The sequence below is a fragment of the Mycothermus thermophilus genome (genome assembly GCF_041956435.1).
Source record: "Mycothermus thermophilus strain CBS 625.91 unplaced genomic scaffold VTJ04scaffold_3, whole genome shotgun sequence".
In the NCBI taxonomy this organism is placed as follows: domain Eukaryota; kingdom Fungi; phylum Ascomycota; class Sordariomycetes; order Sordariales; family Chaetomiaceae; genus Mycothermus; species Mycothermus thermophilus.
This window is the reverse complement of record NW_027191429.1, coordinates 1,925,603-1,948,492: the sequence shown is the minus strand read 5'-3', so window position 1 is coordinate 1,948,492 and position 22,890 is coordinate 1,925,603. Positions and strand designations below refer to the sequence as shown.

Genomic DNA, 22,890 nt, shown 5'->3' with positions numbered 1-22,890 from the left:
ATGCGGTAGGGTGTACTATATGCGCTTGAAGGTGCGCCTGTACTTGTACTTATATACACCATGTCTAGATGTTGCATGTAGATTTGGATATGTGGAGCCTAGACTGGGGAAAAAGGGCTGATGATACCTGCGCTGTGTACCTAGACTCTCTTCACCCCTCACCGAGCAGACAAGGCCTGGATATGACATATTCCTTGGTGTTCATGACAGACGTAGCGTCTCTCAGAAAATAGAATTGAGTAATAGTGAATGTTTGAGATTTTTGCAGTCACGGCTTATACTCCAAATCTGGCGAGAAGCATGCCAATGACCATCATGTTTCACTAAGTAACGTCAACTCTCGCAGGTACTGTTCAACTCCTTGAATACAAGCAGAACAACTATTATTCCATTCCATCTAGTTCGCGCCGTTCATTGTCCATGCAATGTTCTAAGAGTGCTATTACACAATGAGACACCCATGCTCCAAACCCCAGCCAGTCCATAACCCCTCCAAGAAAAGAAGAAACCAAAGTAACCCCAAAAACAGTGCAAAAACAAGAAAAAAAATGATTAACTACTTCCCAAGATCCTCTCATACGCATCCTCTACCTCACCCGCCAGCTCCAGCAGCGCAACAATCACTATCTGGTGCGTCAGGTTGGGTAGGCGTTCGCGGTTGACGCCAATCCACTCGAGCGGCGGCGTCGCTTCACCCATATCGCGCAGTTGCGGGGTCTCAATGACGGGCGGCTCAAGCGCCACGTACTCATACCGCGACACCGGCACCTTGACCTCGGCCGTGATCTTGCCCTTGTCCTTGTCCTTTGGTTGTTGCTGTTCTCCTCCCGTCGTCCCCGCAGCCTCGGGCAGCGCCCCGGTCACTCTTATGGCCGTGACGCCCGGCAACTCCCTACCCCAGGCCTGGGTGAGCGTACGCGAGTGGTTAGCCCACATGCCGCGGATGTAGCTGATACGGCTGTAGTTCCAGCCGACCTCGACCTTGCCTTCAAAGGCGCTGCGGAAGATGTAGTCGATGCGCTTCGACTCGGGCCTCTGCCACGTCTGCATGACGGCCTCGACGCGCGGGACCTTGAGGATGGTGCCGCCGCGCGAGCCCGTCGCGCTGCGCACCACTTCCTCCACTGAGAGTTCTCCCGCGAGCGCCCTGCTGGTGGCAATGGCGGTGGAGGTTGACTGCGATGAAGACGACGCCGGGTCAGTGGGGCCCGCGCCGCTGCCCGTGACGCCACTGGTGACTGCCGCTGGTGCTGTTGTTGGAGTAACTGGCGTGGAAGCCGTCGGACTCGAAGTTGGAGGCGGGGCTGGGGCCCGCACGCCTGCCAGGCCGATACGCAGCTGCCCGAGGGTGAGTGCGAGCATACTGTGGATGCGTCCGTCTTGTTCAACCGAAGCTGCGAACCGTGCCTGCGCGTTGAGCGCCTCCATCTTGAACACTTGGTGATCGGAGAAGGTACTGGGGAACACGCCGAGGTTGAGAGCCTTGAGCGTGACCACCACGTCCGTGTCGAGCGAGATGGGTGACTTTATGGTATCATTGTCCCCTTCACCATCGCCACCACCACCACTGCTAGCAGTCCGGATTTCCTGTGTCTTAGGTCCGCCGAGCCTTTCCATGACGCTCGCAGGAGCCTTCACCGACTTCCGCTGCATGTAACGCTCAATCTCCTTCAGCGACGCCTCAAAGTTGGCTCTACGCTCCTGCACCAGCTTCTGGAAGGCCTGGTACAGGGCAACAGCTTGGGCAGCAGATGTCGTGGTACCAAAGACTTGGACAGCCTCACCCTCAAGAGTGGCAATAAGGCGGTCACCGCCACCCTCGCGGCTGCGGCGGATGTTGTACATGAGGAAGTCAAGGGCACCAACGTCGGCGACAAGGAAGGCCTGGTAGTCGAACGCAGCCTTGACGCGGAGTTGGCTGAACCCGACTGAGGCCTGAATTAGGGGTGTTTCGCTGAGCGCCTGTTCGCGCTCGGGCCACTCTATGGATGTGCGAAGCTTGAAGTCACGGAGCACCACGAAGCCGCTCATGCGGCCGGTACTCTCAACGCCAACCATGCCAAAACTGAGGCACAAGTTTTGTTGCCAGTCCGATGTTTTCTTGGACGAGACCCAGAAGTCGGTGATAGAGAAGATGGATCGGCCCAAAGCCTGACCCATATCTACTGTGATATTGAGCGCCGAGATGGAGATGCTCGCCGTCCAGGGGAACGCCGCCGTCGCTGCCACTTGTTGGTATCGTTGCACAAGGTGCCCTTGTGAAGTCTCCGTGACGAGCTTAGCGATTGGAATGGGGACGGTAGAATCGGCTGTTGGTGGCGGTGCCTTTCTCGGTAGCCAGATCTCGCGGAAGAGCAAGAAGTCCTGGAGTTGGCGCGCATTGATTGACACTTCCATCGGGCTGACCTTAAGGATGGCTGAGACGCCGCTGGTGCCACTGAGGTGTTTGCTGTTGAGACACGAGAAGACAATACTTTGGACGCGGAAACTGCCAGTCGACTCTCGGGAATATACGTGTTGTACCGACGCTTGCAGGTTTGTGAAGGCACCCGAGATAGCGAAGAAGTTGCCCAGCTCGGCAGAACTGACAGTGTTGGCGGTGAAATAAACATCTTCGAAGCTCGCTGTCGCCGCCACGCGCGCGATCGGCTGGCAGCTGAGTGAAAACTCCTGTTTGCAGATACGCAGACCAATGTTGAGCTTCATGCGGCCAAGAACGGCTGTAGGGTCTGCTGTAAGAATGCTGTCTTCCTCCGGGGGCTTTGCTTTCGCAGGACCGGACGTCTCTCGGTTCTGCTCGGCAGGCTTGCTTGCTCCGCTGCCGCTCGCCGCATCTTGGTTGCTCACCACTTTCTGGATGCTGTTGCTGATATCCACCACCAAGGGCACCACCGACGGATAAAGAATGTTGCTGGATGCGTCGATCTTGATTTCGGCGTGGAGGGACGGGTCGTCCTTGTCATTGTCTCGGTACTCCAGTTTCCATGCCAGACCTGGCGACCTCAACGTGGTGCTACTCGCTGTCTCGTCGACTCCGAGATAGCTTCCTTGCCGCCCGGCACTGGACGGTCGTGTTGACGAATCCGTGACGGAGACGAGATCCTTCGGTACCTTCTTGCCCGTGAGATGAACGACAGCGCCTGCGAAATCGGCGTCGATGAGAAGCGACTCGAGTCTCTTGCCCCCAAGAATATTCTTCCTTGGTAACTTTTGCGGGTCATCTGTGGCGGCACCGCGATCCGGACTGCGTCTAGAATGCACAGGGTTCCAGTTCTGCGATGCTTGTTGGATGTTCTTGTACGAAAGGAGAATGGAATCGTTGAGATGGGCGGCGGGAATGATGAAGCCCGATGTGAGACGCACATCCAGCGACTTTCCGACGGCTTGGAAGGCAAGGCGACGGGCATTGGCGGTAGATACATAGGCGACGTTGAAGATGACTTCTGGCAGAAGTGCCGAGTTCGGCGAACGGACGCCTTTGTCATATGATGGGCTCACCATCTCCACCTGGAGATGCTCGATGGTTAGGCGGGCCGAATTGCGGGTACGAGTTCCGAACTCGATGCGGTGAAGCGAGAGCACAAGGTCCTCCTTGCCCACGGAAACCTCATCGTCATCCTTGATGACGCGCCAGGCGATTTGGATGTTGCGAACTTGGAAAGTGTATGTAACCGAAGATAACACAGCGTCGATGATGTCCGTCTCCTCCGCCTCCGTGTCGTGGGTTGCGGCAATGCGTGGCTTGGATGAATGCCGGAACTTGCGCAGGTAGCCGAGTTCATGGGTCGTGTCGAGATCTTTGATCTTGGTGCCCATGTAGCCCAAAACATCAACGACCGTGGAGATGGTCTCCGGGGAGAGAGTCACCACGAACGCGTCGCTCGTGATATGGAAGAACCTCCTGTCTTTCCCATCCTCTCCGACCCTCGATGAGGCTGAGACAGATGCACCAAAGGCGACACTGCCACAGGACCTCATGGCAGCGGCGTTGCCTCTTTGGATCTCGAACGCAATGCGGCGCAACTCAAGTCCGATTTCTGGGTATGTCAGCAGAGGGCCGGACTGCTCGGTGCGATTGGACATGGCGAGGCGAACGCTGCCGAGGGCGAACGAGATGTGCGCCAGGGGCTCCTTGGCTGACTGCAATGGGCTATTTCCGAAAATCTCAATACCGGCGAGACTGAGGTGAACGGCATATGCGAGAGTTGTCGGCTCCACCTCAGCAGCCGTTGGTGGTGCGGTAGGTTCCGGAACGCGACCAGTGACATCGCTGACATGCTTCTGGATGCTCTTGACCTGGTGCTGCAGCTCCTTGATGACGCTGGAGATCTCTGGACGGTTCAGCGCCGATAGGAAACTGTATACAGCGGAGGCATCCAGCTGGACCAGCTCAACGGACGCAAAAACGCTAACGAAGCGTTCACCGGCCTCCTCAACACTGCGAATTCGCCCATTTGTGGGCGGGATCTGGAGGAGTGAGATGCTCCGCGACTCGTTCTTCCTCTTCACATAAACCTGCATGTCATGCGAGTTCTCCTTGATGTCGAAGTCGAAAATGATCTCGCGGCCGGAGTTGGCTGCTACCGCTGCCCGAGAGACGGTTCCATGGACAGTGTAGATGAGAGATTGAGTCAGGGGCAGGCTAACGGTGTATTTGTCCATGAATAACGCCACGTTGACACGGAAAGCCGACAGGCGTTCAGCCATCTTCTTGGAAGACGATGAGGAGGAGGTCGTTGATGGTGGCTTGGGCCGGGACCGGTCATTGAGCAGCGAATAGATCTGCGAAAACTCATCCCGAACCGCCCACCCTACAATTTCTGCCAGCTCGACGGGGTCTTGCTTGACCACAAAGTTCATGTACCGACTGCTCGCAGCCGCCTTGACAACATGAGAATCGGTGGCTTGCCCGACTTGCAACTCGTGTGAGACGAAGAGACTGGGCCTCTCCAAGAGGAGCTTCGCAACCTTGTACCGGCGGTTCCGGATGTTGGAAGTAATGGAAGCGCAGCTCAGAATCAAGTTCGTGTCGACGGCTTTGTCGGCATGTTTCCTGATGAGCAGTGATGCCCGCGCCTCCTGGCAGAACGTGGCCAAATTCAAATTAATCGCGTCCAGAATCATTGAGCCGTTCCCAAGGGACAATACGCAATGGATTGTATGCTCCAAGGGTTGCTGTTCTGTGCGGGGAGTCGCAGCCACCGACGTGACCTGACCCGCGTGGACTGGAGCAGGAGCCTGTGCATTCTTCATCAGAGTGAGGACCCTGTTGGCAAGCTCGCACAGCTCCCAGTTCAGATTGATGGTTGCCTCGCCACACGAGACGCCCAAGACGGTAAACAAGCCAGAGACCTGCTCGACTCCAAGCCCGTGAGTCTCTAGGGCAGCGGGAACAGGCTTATGTTCAACCTTTGCAGAAATGTCCGTGAAGGAGATTTCGCTTTGTTTCGGTCCCGGGTTCAGAGCTAACTCGAACTGCCTGACTTTCACCACTGCCAGAACTGGCTTTGATTGGGAGGCAGGTTTGGAGCTTCTCGCAGATGATCCAAAGACCATAGTGAGAAGCCCGTTGTCTTCGAGGTCATCAAGATCCCAGCTTCGCCATTTGGCAAAGGCCTTGACTGCATCCCTCCTTAACTCGGCCGGTGACGCCGGAAGAGACTTGAAGCAACTGACTTTTATCTGCTCGCCTGTCTGCGGTGCTATCACGGTCCATATCTGGCGCAGCCGCATCGCAAGCTTCCATGAATCGAACGTGCGTAGATGCTGTCGGGCGGACCGGAGCACAGCCGATGGCCGCACCAAAAACGACGGATCCGGAACATCGTGGCCCCTGGTTGTCAATTGATGTACCAGATTCTGGACCATCTTCTGCTCTTGAGACGAGGCATCAGCGAAGAGATCTCCCAATTCTGAGGCGAGATCTCCCGTCCGCTGGACCAGCGAAGCCAAGTAGTCGACTTTGCTCGAGAGCGTGCTGGCATGTACTTTTCTTATTTCGGCCTCGAAGAAAGTGACATCCTTCTCCCCCATTGAAGCCAGAATGCCCTCGATGCGGAAGACAGCGGCGGCTTGCGAGTTGCTCATGCCGCGCACTCCCTCAGCAGCCGAGACCTCTGCAGAATCTAAGCGCACGTGGAATGAATGGCGAGACTGCCTCGAATGGACGTTGAACGCATCTTGCCATGAGGTCTGAGTGCGGGTAGTAAACGAGAGCTTCGTGAGGACGACATCGTACTGATCCTGCTCGTCGCCTGCCTCCTGCAAAGGATGCGCCTCTGGAGAGTTGAGAAGGCGGAAGTTGAGGTGAGGGAGCTTCACGAGTAGGTCGCTCACACGTCCTTGCATGTTTTGGTCCTTTTGTGCATCAAACACAGCGCCCATTGCACCCATCTGCAGCGAATCAAGGATGGAATCGGGATCCGTATCCTGCAATGATGAGAGAAGGGTAGCGACGTATCGCAATGCTGTTGGATTGCAGACTGCAGTCAAGCCCTTGGGCAGCTCAACCAAAATGCCAGAGTGTGCATAGTCTTCGTCAAAGAGGCGGGGATCGACGTCGTCGAGGTCAAACGTCACGGACTCAAAGTCAACCCAGGTCTTGTCGCTCACATCGACTCTGTGGATTATCGCGTCCCCGTAGCTTGGGTAAACATTCTCAAGTGGGAAATAGGGAGCGAAGTACTGGCTCGAGAACGCAACCTTGTTGTGATGACCCGAGTCCTGTGGCTCACCGGAGTCGCCTGTCATGCTGTAGAAGGCGGAATGGCGAGTTGAGGGAGAAAGCTCACGGGTGTGTGAGGACATAGCAGCAAGTCGATCACCACTGCGAGACTGGTAGCCAATGTGCCGCTCGGGAAGTTTCCCCTTGTCGTTGGACCGTCGAGAGCTGGATGCCTTGATAACGCTGCTCTGTGTCGAGCTCTCAAAGGACAGGAAGGACGACTTGTGACGCAAACTCCGGGTCTTTCTTGAGCTTGTCTTAGAGCGCAATGATGTCACGTCGTCCGCGGTAACCTCAGGGCGAATGGGCAAAGGAACTGGAGGAACACTCTGGGCGGGAGGATCCACAACGGTGTTCGCGAGGCCATCGTTCTCCCCCAGTCCTGGCAGGATGAGGAACGGCGTCCGGTTAGTCCGCAGGTCGTGTTCGCGAACAAGATCCTGTTGGAGTTTCCTCTCGGTCAAAAAGTGCGCCTTCCGCCCAATGATAGCAACGCGAAGGCTCGTCTCAACAAGGGCATCGGCTGCGACGACGTGCTCTGGCCGAACCTTGTGTCTCGTCGCTGACTCGGAGTTGATGCAGGATAATTTGATGTTGGGGATGTCAATATTGGCTCTCCGTGAGTAGTGCGAGCGCGCCCAGTCGTTATAGATGATGTCAATGGCATCTGTGGAAAAGAGAAATGCGGCGTCCTCGACGTGCAGCCAGAGGCGGACCGAGTGAACAAAGACTCGAAGGAATGTGACGTCGTAGGTGATGATGGAAGAGAATGTAATCAGGGCATTCTCATCATCATCAAATGTGAAGGCAAACGCCTTGCCTGCGTGAATAAGGGTCATCAAAAACTCAGTGGTACACTCTCCGGTGAGGGCCCCCAACGAAAGATCCCAGTTGCACATGTAGGTAGGTTCCACAGGGGGTAACCCAAAGAGACGATGACCATATATATGGAGTCCGTCCAGGAACATCTGGGTGCTCGATGTCGAGGTGCTCATGGGGGTTTCGGCGCCTGAGAGTGCGTTCCCCAAGGAGAGATGCAATGGGGCAATGACAAGGTCTAGGTCCATGTAGTAGTTTGTGAACCGCAGATCGAGACACAGGGATGCCGTGTCAATCTCGATGTAGCGTTGTGAGGAGTAGAGATTTGCCGGCAGCAAGATCTTGGGGTCATCGGCACGGATGCTGAGCATGACATCCAAGTCATTCGTCTTCTTAGGAGGAGGCTTGTTGGCCGGCTCAGCATCCGGGTTCTCCTCCTTGAGACGCAGCACATCTTGATATTCTTCCAGCGTCTTGAAATGGATGTCTTCGCCAAAATAATTGTCTTTGATCTTCATGAAATAGCGGACAGTGAATCCGTAGAGCTGCACCGTCGGGGACTGCCCACTGATTTTCAAGATCAGGGTATCGGTATTACTTGAGGAGGTCGTTGCGTGGTAGTGATATGCACCCTCGATAACCAAATTTTCCAGCCGCCCGACCTCTTTGGACGTCAAGAATTGTGCTTGCGTATTCCACGGAGGAAGATGGAGTTCAAAAGCTGCGGCTTCAGTTCGGACGTCAAAAGGCACGCTGCTTTCGCTGGGGCGGTATATGTCGGCAGCAATACAGGTACCGACGGTCAGGAGGGGGCTGGATATGATGAGGTACGTATTGTCATCAGGGTCTGTGGGGTTGTTGATGATATTGGCATCATTGAGATTCATGAATAAGCGGATGTTGTGGAGGCGGAGCTCCAAGTGATATTTGAAGGGGGTGAAGACCAAGTAGTCGACCGGAGGGCCGCTGGTCCAGTCATCGATGAGATCGGTGAACAGAAAGACGTGCTCTCGAAGAAGGTAGAGATCTAGCTGCTCAGTGTCGAAGCGGAAGTACCACTGCCGCAGGGCATTCCAACCTAGTGGAGTCGACAGATCGCACGAGATTCTCTGGCGGCCCGACTTCAACAACAAGCCGTGATTGATGCTGCTGGAGATCTCAGTGCTTGGGAGATCTATGTCGAGAGCGGTGGTGTAGCCCAGCGGACCAGCAACCATGTCCATTAGGTATGAAATGGTCGAGTTTTCGGGGATTCTGAGATCGAGCCACCCATGAGGTCGTGGATGCAAATCCGCCGGCTGGTCCGATTTCTTGGATCGACGCGCCTTTCGTGTATCGCCGACCACGGGCTTTTTGGGCACCGGCTCCTTCCCCTTCCACCTCCAGTTTTTGGAAGCCTCTCTCGTCGGAATGCGAATGACGGTGTCCTTGGTAAGCTCAACGTAGAGCTTGAACTGAGTTGCTACGCGCGTCTCGCCCGGACGGAGCGGGCGCGCCGGAACCGCATCTCGACAGAGGGATGGAACGAACACGCGTTGGAGATCGGCGCGGTTCCTGTCAGCCCAGGGGCCGTAGTTGATAGTCCCACCGCCGATGGAAAGTGTGATGCCCCAGGCGGGTGGCGGAGCGCCGTTGATATTAAGGGATTGACCCGCGGGCTTCTCCTGGGATGTATGAGATGGCAATGGGCCAACCTTGCCGGCAGCGTCCCAGAAGACAGTCAAAGATGCTTCAGGACTGTCGAGTAAGGTCGGCACAGCAGCATATTCACACGAGGCCCAACGAGCCATTTGGTCCTCTGCGTCGTCGTCGAGGTACCGCGACAGCCCCTGCCAGTGGCTAGAGCCTGGGATCTGACTGGCAGCAGCACCAATACGCCGGTCGGGGTCGGAGGGAGACAGGGATTCAACAGACTTGTTCCAGAATGGGACCATGCCCTTGAGTGCGTCCCGTAACCTCCGTCGCTGCCCGCGGAGAAAGGACTGCTTGGGGTGTGAGAGGGATCCTTGGGTCACCTGCTTGTCACGCACAGCACGGTCGGCCTGGTCTTCCTTGAAGTCCATGTTCTCTTTCATCTCGATCACAGGCTTCTTGAAGTGGAAGCGGTAATACTGCCGATAGGGATCCAGGGTCTCCGTCTCGGACGCGTCCACCTCGCCTGACATCTCCTTGGCTTTGATGATCAAGACGGCCTTGGTGTTCTCATTTCCCATCACCACGGCTGCGCGTTCGCACGTGAGGGAGATCGGCAGAAGCTGAAGGAACAAGGGAAGATCGGAGTCTTCATTCTCAACGCCGGCAGAAGGCCCCTGGCTGTCAGTACTCGAAGACGTATCGCTGCGACTGGGATGGCCCGGGGGGTTGTCGTGAGACACAGCGCCTCCCGTTACGTTCCGCTTCTCAGTCGCAGCATTGGGCATGGATGAGGATGGTGTAGTTGGGTGGGCTCCTTGCCGGCCCGATCTTCGCCGAAGACGTGATTTGGGAGCGCCGGCACGAGAAGAAGAGGCCGTGACAGGTTCGTCGGGCAATGATTGTGTCTCATCGGGGCCGTCAGATCTTGTGAGACCGGCCAAGACAGAGTCGTACGCAGGACTTCGGTTGTATATGAACCATTCTAAGCCCATGAGCGACACCCTGACCCGACATGGGAGCTTTGCTGAGGTCTCTGCGGCACTCGTGCCCTTCTCTCCGCCAATGTTCACCTGGCGGACCCTACGGACCCAGTACGCCCAGGTGATGTGGCCATTTTGAACCAGGATAGTCTCGTTATTGCCGTGGTATCGAAATCCCGTGAAGAATATGCGGCCGGCGAGCAACGAAATTTGGAGAGCTTGGATGTCGATGTAGACGCCGTAGCTATGCCAGGTGTAGGTTCGGATTCCCCAGGAAACGATTGACGCGAAGACACGGTTGAAGTACAGGAGGGTAAACACGGAGCTGCGGCTGGTCAATTACCACTCAAAGAACCAGACAATAGGAACTGAAGACATACAGCACGCCACACGCAATCAAGATCCCGAGAAACGATCTGGCACGAGGACGAGTCAGAGCATGTCCCAAGAGTTGTGCTACTTGGTTCAACCATACGGGTGGAATTCGACGCCATGGTCCGAGAAGAGGCCTCCGCCACTTGACATCGCGCTGTCACTGTAGACCTCGAGAGGAACGGGAGCATTGGTCGAGAAGGCTCGTCGTTGGCGAAAACTGTCGCAGTGCTACTGGACTTAGGATTGCTGGCTCTGCGTAACATCCATCTCCTCGCCGAAGGGACTCGAGGACCGAGAAGAGCCACAGCGAAGAAGGCTGTTGCTTAAGGGCTGCTCAATGCATGCTGTGTCGTACGGAGTAGGGAATACTTTTGTATGCCGGGTTGATGCGCGTCTGAAGAGGGAATCTGGACGCGACAGGACAATGAAAGTGAAATGTTCGGTCAAGTTCCCGCGATGCCAACAGCTGCAGCTGCAATGCGTCCCAAATTGGCAACAGGGGGTTCAACGGTCAACTGTCCGAAGCTTGGGGGGTGGAGCTTCTGAAAGCACCTGAAATGCACCTCCTGTTGCCAGATGGAGGCCCAGATATGGAAGTGGATCCGGTCCAGCTCCCCCACTTGACGCGTGGGCCACCCATCACAAGCTCCATGCCTCCCACCGCCAAACATCCGCTGCGCATTCTCAGCCCGGTGGATGGCTGCATCCAATGTAACCGACGCCCTGATTCGCGATTCAGGTTTTGGGCTGTCGTCATCTATCAACACATATCCAACCCAACCGCGACGTTGTGGCCGCGTAGGCCCGTCGAGCTTCACCTCTCCACGACATCCTCCGAACCGCGTAATGCTGGTTTGACCCATCAACTCGGACGTTTCTTGATGCCACACCAGGCCCCTTGGGGGGCATAGGGAGCATGGGAGGCACCGGCCAGAAGTTCGAGGCGGCAGCTACTGTCGTCGCCGGCGTCGCGTCGCTTGTTGCGACGTTGATGTCCGTCGTGTAAGCTCATTCCATCTATCCTCGTCCTTGACGTATCTGGAGTATTAACGTTTTGCTCAACATAGATCAATATGGCTTCAGCTGTAAGGGATCCCCAGGTTGAGTTCGCCATCCATGCTCGCATACTTATCCCGCGCCAAATACACAGGAAAAACTACCGAAAACCATTGTTGCAGCGATATGTGGTTCGGATCCTGCTCATGTGCGCCATTCCCATTGCCGTCGGGCATCCTGGTATGTTCTGACAACCATGTGCTCTCTAGGGTCCCCATATACGCCATCTCTTCATGGACCAGCATGGTCTCCCGAACTGCAGCTGACGTTTTGGACCCCATCCGTGATATCTACGAGGTACCGCTTTTCCGACCGCCATTCCCATCGCTGTCTTGGCCCAAACTCACGCTGCCCTAGGCTTTCACAATCTACACTTTCTTCCAACTTCTCATCAACTATCTCGATGGCGAGCGAGCTCTCATCATCATGACGCACGGCCGCGAGCCGGTACATCACCTCTGGCCGCTCAATCACGTCCTCCCACGCGTCGACATATCTGACCCTCACACCTTTCTCGCTATTAAACGCGGTATCTTGCAATATGCTTGGTTGAAACCCTTGCTCGCTTTGGCGACAATCATTATGAGGGCGACAGGAACATACCAAGAGGGCTACATCGGGCTCAAGTCAGGTTACTTCTGGAGCGGTATCATCTACAACATCAGTGTCACCGTCAGCCTCTACTCGCTCGGTCTGTTCTGGGTCTGCATGAATGAGGATTTGAAGCCATTCCGGCCCGTACCAAAATTTCTTTGCGTCAAACTCATCATCTTCGCCTCGTACTGGCAGGGCTTTCTTCTGTCCATCCTGGTCTGGTTGGGCGCCATTCCTGACCACGTCGAGGGTTACACGCCCGACAACCTCGCCGCGGCCATCCAGGATTTCCTCATCTGCATCGAGATGCCTGCGTTTGCGGTTGCCCACTGGCACGCATTCTCGTGGCACGATTTCGCCGATAGCCGCATTTCTTCAGCAAGGATGCCCGTGTACTACGCTGCCCGCGACGCCTTCGGCATTCGTGATCTCATCCAGGACTCCAAAGAGACGTTCAAAGGTGACCGTTATGGCTATCGTTTCTTTGACTCGGGAGACAAAATCATGGCTCATGAAGCCTCGCGGTCGCGCCTGGCGCGGATCAAAGAAGGGATGCGGTATGAGCGTGGAGGAAAGGGAAAATACTGGATTCCCAAACCTGGCGAGATCAACCAAACAACACCGCTGCTTGGGGCAAACGGCGGGCCAAGCAGGCGAAATGGCTCGCTCTCTCCCCACGTCACAACATTTGATGAACCCATCCTCGATCCGGACGAGGAGCGTCTATATGAAAGTGCGAGAAAACTCGAATATGGCGATTGGAACGTGAGTTTCTCCGTGCTCCCCGTTGATGATATCTAGTGGTTCTTGTTCTGACTACTGCTCAGTATCCCGTCATCACGGCGAGCGAGCCAGCAAGTGCCCGCTATCTGTCACCGCATCCAAGTTATTACCAGAATTATCCCAGTGCTGGTGTTTACAACCGCTCCCCATCACTCTCCACACCATCCCCAAACCCAGACGCCTCGTCGATAAGACGGAATCAACAGTCCCCTGCGGGAGCCCAGCCTGACGTGAAAGACCCCAAGGGCAAAAAGAAGGCACATGGGGCAGGCAAAGATCCTCTTGAAATCGCCTACGGACATACCATCGGAACTCATACAAAACCACTTACTACGGATGATTTCCAAGTGGACACGGAGCATGGCCAGCACAAACCGCAACAGGAACCGGCAGGGTTCAGTTACAGTCATGGAGAGGATTCTGATGAGCGGCCGAAACGCACGAGCCCTTCATACGGCGTTGAGGGCGAGGATGAATTCCGGAATGTGTGGGATAGGTGACGACCCGTCCACCTGAGCATTGCATTGTCTATGTCTTTGCCCTTCTTACGATTGTTGGTGTATGGTTGGACGATACCCTTGGGCCCTCTTCTCTGCGTGGATATTCAACACAACGTTCCGGCATTTTGGTACAATGGGAGTTGACCTGGAAACGGTATTGGGAGGCATTCATCTCTCTGTTTTGTATGCTCTAGTATGGGATCCTGCACGGAACCTTTGGTTTTGATTTGGTCCCTTGATAACAGTCAGGTTCTGTCGCCTTGCGCCATTGTTAACTATTGCCATGTGGCGAGCCAACATTGTCGGGAAGCGAAGATGGAGCAGTGAGGTGACTGTGTGGTCAAGATCGGAGATAACGTTATACCCCGGAAACGTGATACTCCGTACCTTTCCTACCTACCTGAGGTACGTAATGGCCGCCCGCAATCCTCCAGATCGTTTTCACGGGCAGCACAATGGTGCCTGTACTCGGTGAAGAGCTACCTCGACCTGCCCGGGTGAACTCGCGGTGGCGTGGTTGGTGCTAGTGACCCCCCAGGGATTGCTGTTTCTGTCATGCCGAGTTGCTCACTCCGGCTTGCCGGTGTCTCAAAAGCCAAACGAACAGGGATTTCTGACAGGCCACCGCGCGAGCCAAAATGCAACGGTGGGTGAAGTGCTGGATCCAGCTCCTTATTGTCAAACACCCATATCGCCCCAGTCGACAAGACAGGGCGTCCATGGAATAGTTAGAAGCTGTATCGAATCTACTGCTGGGAAAGGTAACCGAGTACGGAAGCAAAAAGCATGAAAGCAGTCAACTTTCCAGGATTCATTGCAACCTGTGAACGGTTTGAATGAAAGAAACGAAGCTCTCCCGTCGGAACATCTCCACCCTGTGTGGCTCCTTTCCCTCTTCGGCAGGAGGGGCATGGCCAGGGCTTGACCCTCTTTTTCCAAGCAACCCATCAGGCGACTCGAGGGCAAAACTCGGTGGAGCCAATAAGCGCGCAGCACGGAGGGGCACAGAGAGGAGGGGCTGGCAGAATTCGACCTTGAATGCCCCACCTTCTCATTTTACCCCTCCTTCCCGGCCGTTGCCCTCAGACCTTGCCCTCTCTTTTCCCTCTTCCCCGCCGTCTCCCATCCATTTTCTCCTCTTCCCTCGCGCAAAATCCCAAATTCTACAAAGGGGCGCCATTGGAACAGCCAACTGTCTCCTCGACGCCTTGTTTTGCATTTCGCACATCCCTCCTCTGCTGTTTCGAGCTATCGGTCTGGTGCTGATAGCTGATCCACTGAGCAGGGAACCACCTTTTTTCACTGCGGCGTCACCCCTCTCCCCGCACGGTTACTTCTCGGGTTGAGCCCAAAACCTCTGCAGTTCCGCTTTTCTTGAACTTTTTTCCCACCTGGCCCAGGTTGAAATTCTCTGCCTCCAGAGATTCCCCTCGGCCTTGACCCTTTCAACCACCAACAAACAAACCCATTTGATCTGGTCATCGTCAAAATACCGTCAAAATGGTGAAGTAAGTTATCCTCTTCGCATCTCTCGGATCCTCCGAACACTTTTGTTTTTCGCGCTGTCATCGCACTTCACACCTCGACTGGGTTGAGTTGACGTCGACTCGATGTCCTGTGTTCAATTGACGAAGACACGCAACTCCTGTTCTTGAGAACGTCATGGCTAATGATAATCACTTGACAGCTTCACGATCGAGGAGATTCGGGCCTTGATGGGTATGTAATTCCAGCTACGCTTCCAGGTAGGGACCCTGCCAATTCTAACCATTCCAATAGACAAGCCCACGAACGTGCGCAACATGTCCGTCATTGCGCACGTCGATCACGGCAAGTCCACCCTGACCGACTCCCTGTTGGCCAAGGCCGGTATCATTTCGACCGGCAAAGCCGGTGAAGCTCGAGCGACAGATACTCGCGCCGACGAACAAGAACGAGGTATCACTATCAAGTCGACTGCCATTTCCCTCTACGGCTCCCTTCCCGATGAGGAGGATCTCAAGGACATTGTCGGCCAGGAGTCCAATGGTAGGAACCCGAACCCCACCAATCACATACACGAGAACCACCGCCGCTAATACCTTCGACAGGCAAGGACTTCCTGATCAACCTGATCGACTCCCCCGGGCACGTCGACTTCTCCTCTGAGGTCACGGCTGCTCTGCGTGTCACTGACGGTGCTCTCGTCGTCGTCGACACCGTCGAGGGTGTGTGCGTCCAGACCGAGACTGTGCTCCGTCAGGCTCTCGGTGAGCGCATCAAGCCCGTCGTCATTATCAACAAGGTCGACCGCGCTCTTCTCGAGCTCCAGGTCACCAAGGAGGATCTGTACCAGTCCTTCTCCCGTACCATTGAGTCGGTCAACGTCATCATCTCGACCTACCTCGACAAGCGTCTGGGCGATGTCCAGGTCTACCCTGAGAAGGGTACCGTCGCTTTCGGCTCCGGTCTCCACGGCTGGGCCTTCACCATCCGCCAGTTCGCTACTCGCTACGCCAAGAAGTTCGGCGTTGACCGCAACAAGATGATGGAGCGTCTCTGGGGCGACAACTACTTCAACCCTCAGACCAAGAAGTGGACCAAGAACGCCACCACTGCGGACGGCAAGCAGCTCGAGCGTGCCTTCTGCCAGTTCATCCTGGACCCCATCTTCAAGATCTTCTCAGCCGTCATGAACTACCGCAAGGAGGAGGTCAACACCCTCATTGACAAGCTCGGCCTCAAGATCCCTGCTGAGGACAAGGACAAGGACGGCAAGCAGCTCCTCAAGTCCATCATGAGGACCTTCCTCCCGGCTGCTGATTGCCTGCTGGAGATGATGATCCTCCACCTTCCTTCTCCTGTCACGGCCCAGAAGTACCGTGTCGAGACCCTGTACGAGGGCCCTCTGGATGACGAGGCCGCCATTAGCATCCGTGACTGCAACCCCAAGGGTCCTCTTATGCTCTACGTCTCCAAGATGGTCCCGACCTCGGATAAGGGTCGCTTCTACGCCTTCGGTCGTGTCTTCTCGGGTACCGTCCGATCGGGTCTCAAGGTCCGCATCCAGGGCCCCAACTACACTCCCGGCAAGAAGGATGATCTCTTCATCAAGGCCATCCAGCGTACCGTGCTCATGATGGGTGGCAAGGTCGAGCCCATTGACGACATGCCGGCTGGCAACATCGTCGGTCTCGTCGGTATTGACCAGTTCCTGCTCAAGTCGGGTACCCTCACCACCAGCGAGACTGCCCACAACCTCAAGGTCATGAAGTTCTCGGTCTCGCCCGTCGTGCAGCGCTCCGTCCAGGTCAAGAACGCCCAGGATCTTCCCAAGCTTGTCGAAGGTCTCAAGCGTCTCTCCAAGTCCGATCCTTGCGTCCTGACCATGACCAACGAGTCTGGTGAGCACATCGTCGCCGGTGCCGGTGAGCTTCACCTCGAGATTTGCCTCAAGGATCTCGAGGAGGACCACGCCGGTGTTCCCCTCATCGTCTCGGACCCTGTCGTCCAGTACCGCGAGACGGTTACGGAGAAGTCGAGCATGACTGCCCTTTCCAAGTCGCCCAACAAGCACAACCGTCTCTACATGGTTGCCGAGCCCATGGACGATGAGCTCTGCAAGGCCATCGAGGCTGGCACGATCTCGCCCCGCGACGATTTCAAGGCCCGTGCCCGTGTCCTCGCCGACGACTTCGGCTGGGATGTCACCGATGCCCGCAAGATCTGGGCTTTCGGTCCCGACACTACTGGTGCCAACCTGCTGGTTGACCAGACCAAGGCTGTTCAGTACCTCAACGAAATTAAGGACTCGGTCGTCTCCGGCTTCCAGTGGGCCACCCGCGAGGGTCCCATTGGTGAGGAGCCCATGCGCGGCATCCGCTTCAACATCCTCGATGTTACCCTGCACGCTGATGCCATCCACCGTGGCGGTGGTCAGATCATTCCGACGGCTCGTCGTGTGCTCTATGCTGCCACCCTCCTGGCCACCCCCGCTCTCCAGGAGCCCGTCTTCCTTGTCGAAATCCAGGTGCCCGAGTCGGCCATGGGCGGTGTCTATGGCGTCCTCACCCGCAGGAGAGGCCACGTCTTCGCCGAAGAGCAGCGCCCTGGTACTCCTCTCTTCACCATCAAGGCGTACCTGCCTGTCATGGAGTCGTTCGGTTTCAACGGTGATCTGCGCCAGGCCACCTCGGGCCAGGCCTTCCCTCAGTCAGTCTTCGACCACTGGCAGATTCTGCCTCTCGGCTCTCCTCTGGATCCGAGCACCAATGCCGGCAAGCTCGTCCAGGAGATGCGCAAGCGCAAGGGCCTCAAGCCCGAGGTTCCGGGTGTCGACAATGTAAGTAGTGATATCTTTTTCATGTTCACAAGATGGGTACTAACAATATCGTCTGCAGTACTACGACAAGCTCTAAGCGTCGCCGGTCAATCAACATGCAAGTGGCTGCTCAGACGCGCACTTGGCGTGATAAGAGCCGAGTCGCCGGGATTTCTGTTTCCTGGCGGTTGATGATGATGGAGGCATAGTCAGCAAGGCAGGAGACGAAGGGGAAAACAGAGACGGCGGGTCGGTTCAAAAGCCATACCCATAGAGGAGAGAGACACTGGGGCAAATGTTTCCGGTGCTCGGCCGCAGCAGTTGTTGTAGAAAATCTACCGGGGAGGTGACGAGAGTGAGAAAGGAAATTGAAATGCCAAGTCATTCTTGTTTGTGTTGCTACTCAGTGACACCGTTGCTAACAATGCCATTGGTGATATGTTGACATGTGCTGCTGCTATGATGCCGGTAACTGGAGGATATGGGACCTTTGTGTTTAAACTACTTTATAAAGCTAAGCTACCTCGTGGCTGAGTTGGCTATGTCTGCCTGTGTGTGTTTCTCGCCAAATTACCACCCAACTATCCTACCTACTCTTGGGCCTATGACCCGATCGCTTACTCCGAATCATACTTCCTGGCAACGCTGATTTCTTAAGTAAAATTGTAATATACATGAAGAAATAACCCCGAGTCATCTTCCCCTGTTCGCGTGCGATTCTCGGTAACAGTGGCGGTGGTGTCAACAGTTCTGTTTCTTCCTGTTGCTAGTAATGTCCAATTATGTCACACGTAAACGACGCGTGTGGGATTTCCATGCCTGATTCCTGAGGCTTGCTCGGGTGGGAACAGGCCGGGGCGTTGGAAGTTCCGTTTTCTGCCCAAGGGAAGGTGGTGATACCGATGGTGATACCGATGGTGGTGGTGGTTCATGATAATATAGGGACTGTGTAGGGTAGGTGGGCACGAGTAAACTTTGGCCAGCCGCCTTGTGTCTATATGTCGCGTGCCGTTGTCACTGTTAAAAAGGGCTGGGCTGTCATGTTTGCCCTCGAGGTCGAGGTGAGGTTATTACCGAAACTGCTGCTGCTGTTCCATTCCGAGCGAGCGGAGCCCTTGAGAGAGCAAACCCTCGGTGGTCACAGCAGCAGCAGTAGTAGTGGTAGTGCCAGCCGTCGTTGACGTTGATGGTGTGGTGCTACCGGTCGTTTCCAAGTCCATCATCCCTTCTGTTTCTTTGCTTTCCGATGATGTTTGTGCTGGGGTTGTTGTCGTTGTTGGCAGAGATGTGCAGTGGTTGCTTTGCGAAATGTTATTGTCGTTGGTCGGGGATGGTGCCTCCTGGCGCATGTGCATGTTGTTGTTGGAGGCACTCTGGTGGAAGGGATTAAACGAATGATGGTGGAACGGACGCGGGTGGTGAAGCTGCAGCTGCTCGTTGTCGTGGTGGAGCAGCTGTTGGCCGAGAACCAGCCCCGAGCTGCGCCGCCGTATATCCATGGCGCCGGCGGGAGAAGGAGTCGAGTCGTTGCCGCCACCGCTTCCGTGCATCGGGCTGCTGAAGGAAAACGATGACGATGTCGGTAGCGACGGCGTTGGCGGTGGGTATTGAGGAGGCGGGTGCATGACCCGGACGGGCTTGTAGGGCGTGAAGCGGGGGTCGGGATAGGTGATCTCGTTGCGGAGACGTTCCTTGCCGTCAGGAACGCGGTTGGCGAAGACGACGCGGATCGACTTGTAAAGGTAGTAGCGGCCTTTGGAGGGGCAGCAGATGTGGAGGTGGATGAGGTAGCGCAACGTCGGACGATCGGCGGTTGCGGCGCGCGTGGCGGCGGCGGCAGCGGAGGCAGGGAGCTCCGGGTCGATAATGGGGCCTGTTGAATAGCTCCGCTGGCGGATGAAGGTCTTGGTGCCCGGCTCCATGCCGGCGAGGTCGTAGGGCACCAGGAACAGCTTGACGGCGGTCTTGTTCTGGTTCTTGATGATGATCTGGAGCTGACCCTTTTCCGGGATGCGGTAGTTGCCGCCGGGTGGTGCCTTGACCGATCTTGAGGACCGCTTTATCCTACTTGGCTTGGGTCCTCCCTCCCCTTCGGACGTCTCGCCAGCTGCCACATCATTGTCTCCCCCCGAGGCTGCGTTCTTCAGGTCCTGATATCGGGATTGCATCTTCCTCCTCGCACGCTGGTTCTCTTCGGAATTCGGCAACCCATTCTCGAGATCAATCTGGCCCACGTACGGACTCGGCCCGTCATCGACCTTGACGCCTCCTGGGGTGGTGGCGGCGTAGTTGTAGAAGACAGCCGAGAACGGTAGCGTCACATGGGGAGGACAACGCAGGCTCGCTTTGCAGTTCCCGAGACCCAAGACGCCGATCTGGGCGGTGAACTCAAGAGGCCTGGAGGGCGTTGTGGACATGCGACCGCGAAGAATGCTTTCCTCGTATGAGCCGACCATGGACGCATGCTGCAAGGGGGAGCCCTCGAGGCCGATCGATGGGCGGCGGCTGCGGAAGAAGGGCGTTTGCGGTGAAGATCCGGTAAACGAGAATCCCGAGTTGGACAACCTCCGAGGCTGGTGTGCTTGGTAAGGGAACGTGGTCTCACGGCGGAAGGAAGGCGGCTTGGTGTGAGCGGCAGATTCGGTAAAAGGAGATCGACCCAGGTTGAGTGTATGGCGGCGAGAGTTCCGGGTGGGACTGTTGGCGTCGATATTGAAGCTGTTCATGGGCAGTGTCAAGTCCAGGTCCTCGTTGCTCTCGGACTGAACCAGCGGACTCGTTGGTGGCTTGTAGACGAAGCTGGACGAGAGAGATGAGCTCAGAGAGGACGGCCCGGAACCAAAAGCCTCCTTCCTGTAATTCGGAGTAATTCCTCGTGAAAAGTCGAACAATGTCGAGTTGGCTGGCGGAGAGGTGCTCATCCACGACGGCGGCGCCGGGCGGAACTGATGACGATGGCCCGAATCCGAGAGAACAGCGGCATCTCGAGGAGCCCCGGAAGAGGGAGGGCTGGTTTCTACCGGAGTAAAATTCCCACTATGGAGAGCAGAGCGAGGACGTTCAATGTCCAAGCCGCTTGTCAGGGGCGAAGCCGGGTTCTGTGTAAGAGACGTAACTTCCTTCTCGGGCGTGATCGTAGCAGCCGGCAGCAAGCCTGGAGAAGAGGCATCCCCAGCTCGCGGTGTCTTGGGCGTCCTTGGAGGAGAGGACTGTTTATCTTGTTGGAGCAAGCCTTCCAGCTGTGTTCTCGTCAGCAGGATGCTGAGCAAATCGGGACGGGGAAAGGCACTTACATGTCGATTGGGGACCCAAGTTGGACTCTCGCCCCTTTTAAGGCGCTCTATGAGCTCGGCGCGATCCGAGACGGCCCGAGAGACAGTATCACGGGCCGTCCCGGGTCGAGGAGGAGTGTCTGGCACAGGGCCGTCACAGAGCTCCGTCCGAATGCTCTCCTCAGAGAGGCGGCGGCCAAACCATCTGTCGACGCCAGGAGGGGTTTGAATCTGAATGGGAGCTGAGGCACCGGTTGGGAGGTGCTGCGGACGGTCTTCGGGCGAGGCCCCAGGGTCCGTCGCATCTTCGCGGAACATGGGCATTTTTGTTCTTCGTTTTCTTTTCGTCTTATGGTTTGGTGATTTTCAGACTGTAGGCGGCGGGGTCCCCGCCGGGCCGCTGCACTCAGAACGGTCCGGCCTGGGATAAGATATGTTGGGAGAAAACCCTTGGCGAGGGAAACGCTGAGGTTGATGTTTGTAAATGGCAGGATTGGATGTGGTATCGTGAACAGCCGTTCGTCACGTTATGTCATTCGAGGCGATCATAGCCGTCGAATCTTCGCCTCAGCTCCCAGGTCTTCAGCCCAAAGCCGAGGCCAGCACAACAAGGATCGCCCAGAGCAGAAAATCAAGCTGAACCGGGCAAGCCTTTGTTGTGACTCGACTTGGGACGATGCCGTGGTTCCCTTTCGTGCTTTGCCGCCCAAAGCCCGGGATGACCAGAGATGGAGAGAAAACAAGATTGGATCAAAGGCCGATCGATACGTATGGAGTTGTAACGTCTTTATGAGACAACAAATGCTCTACTCGTACAGCACCCACGAGGAAAGAGAACGTCCTCGGGGCCAGCCAACGCGCACCGGACAGAAACAGGCGCGATGATGGTCGAGGTGGCGGTGTGTGGTTGTGGGATTCAGGGAAAAAAAGGCACAGTCAATTCAGGGGCGATATTTCACGGAATACGCATGAAAGAGGCCCTTTGTGAGGAAGAAACGGCGTGGCCAACTCTTACTGTTGGGCCGAGGTTGGGCAAGATGAAAACAAGAGAGGCTGAGAGCTGGCGAGGTGAACACGTAGGAACCACAGAAACGCCTCGTCTTTTCCGTCGCCCAGCTGCTGTATCCGTATCGGGGAGGAGAACGGACGTCATGTTCCAACGCGGATGAGTGCAAGAGGTTGCATTGGCTTGCAAGTGACAGTGGCCAGCGCCATGTCTTTAGCGCGTTTTGGCGGGCCATGAACCCCCAATGCCCCGATCGGGGCCCACACGGTGTGCCGGTGGGCCGCTGTGGGATTCCTCCACCTGGCAAATCTCGTGGGGTCACGGGTCCACGAACTCGCTGATCTGTCGGCATGGACATACTGTGTATGCATCATGTATGTACGTATTCATGGAGGCATGGAATGATGGAATTGCCCAAGAGGGCCATGGTCTACATGGTTGAAATCTTCCTCCTAGGTAGTTCTTAGGACACGCTTTGCCAGGTCAGAAACCTTGCGGCATTTGGATATTGCAGAGTTTCTTAACGCAACAAACTGTTTCAGGCATGGGGAAGGAAAAGCTGAGTAATGGCACAAAGTGAAGCGGGCCTGTGTCGAGATCAATCCAGAATGTGACCCAGAACGCCGAGACCAATGCGTCATCGCAGTCGGCTGGGCTCCCGGGTGCTTCCGAGTCTCATGTCCCATCGCCGCACAGTGTGTCGCAGCTTTCGCTCGCTCCTGTAAGTCGCCCAAGTTTGGTTTGAGAAACAGGAACCAGACGGGAATCCCCAGCAAAATACTCCGTGCCGCCGACAAAGTGTAACCCAGCATTCAAAAGCTTTTTCGGATCTGTGATATTGCGGCT

The 22,890-nt window shown here is 55.9% G+C and overlaps 5 protein-coding genes across 5 annotated transcripts; 2 read left to right on the top strand and 3 right to left on the bottom strand.

Moving 5' to 3' along the window:
- Nucleotides 1–552: 552 nt before the first annotated feature.
- VTJ04DRAFT_4821 (uncharacterized protein) lies at nucleotides 553–10,683 on the bottom strand (the record flags this gene model as incomplete). The annotated part of the gene is made up of 3 exons (XM_069362870.1): nucleotides 553–10,483; nucleotides 10,539–10,574; nucleotides 10,634–10,683. The coding sequence occupies 3 exons, from the start codon at nucleotides 10,681–10,683 to the stop codon at nucleotides 553–555; spliced, it is 10,017 nt and encodes a 3,338-aa protein (XP_069219773.1).
- Nucleotides 10,684–11,449: 766 nt separating this feature from the next.
- On the top strand, nucleotides 11,450–13,466 carry VTJ04DRAFT_4820 (uncharacterized protein; the record flags this gene model as incomplete). The annotated part of the gene is made up of 6 exons (XM_069362869.1): nucleotides 11,450–11,535; nucleotides 11,601–11,618; nucleotides 11,684–11,737; nucleotides 11,799–11,886; nucleotides 11,947–12,948; nucleotides 13,011–13,466. 6 exons carry the CDS (start codon nucleotides 11,450–11,452, stop codon nucleotides 13,464–13,466), a joined length of 1,704 nt encoding a protein of 567 aa, XP_069219772.1.
- Nucleotides 13,467–14,966: 1,500 nt separating this feature from the next.
- On the top strand, nucleotides 14,967–17,863 carry VTJ04DRAFT_4819 (uncharacterized protein; the record flags this gene model as incomplete). The annotated part of the gene is made up of 5 exons (XM_069362867.1): nucleotides 14,967–14,974; nucleotides 15,154–15,185; nucleotides 15,246–15,494; nucleotides 15,557–17,787; nucleotides 17,846–17,863. 5 exons carry the CDS (start codon nucleotides 14,967–14,969, stop codon nucleotides 17,861–17,863), a joined length of 2,538 nt encoding a protein of 845 aa, XP_069219771.1.
- A 33-nt stretch (nucleotides 17,864–17,896) lies between these two features.
- On the bottom strand, nucleotides 17,897–18,151 carry VTJ04DRAFT_4818 (uncharacterized protein; the record flags this gene model as incomplete). The annotated part of the gene is made up of 1 exon (XM_069362866.1): nucleotides 17,897–18,151. The coding sequence occupies one exon, from the start codon at nucleotides 18,149–18,151 to the stop codon at nucleotides 17,897–17,899; it is 255 nt and encodes an 84-aa protein (XP_069219770.1).
- A 685-nt stretch (nucleotides 18,152–18,836) lies between these two features.
- On the bottom strand, nucleotides 18,837–21,362 carry VTJ04DRAFT_4817 (uncharacterized protein; the record flags this gene model as incomplete). Its single annotated transcript, XM_069362865.1, has 2 exons — nucleotides 18,837–21,005; nucleotides 21,060–21,362. The coding sequence occupies 2 exons, from the start codon at nucleotides 21,360–21,362 to the stop codon at nucleotides 18,837–18,839; spliced, it is 2,472 nt and encodes an 823-aa protein (XP_069219769.1).
- Nucleotides 21,363–22,890: the final 1,528 nt, after the last annotated feature.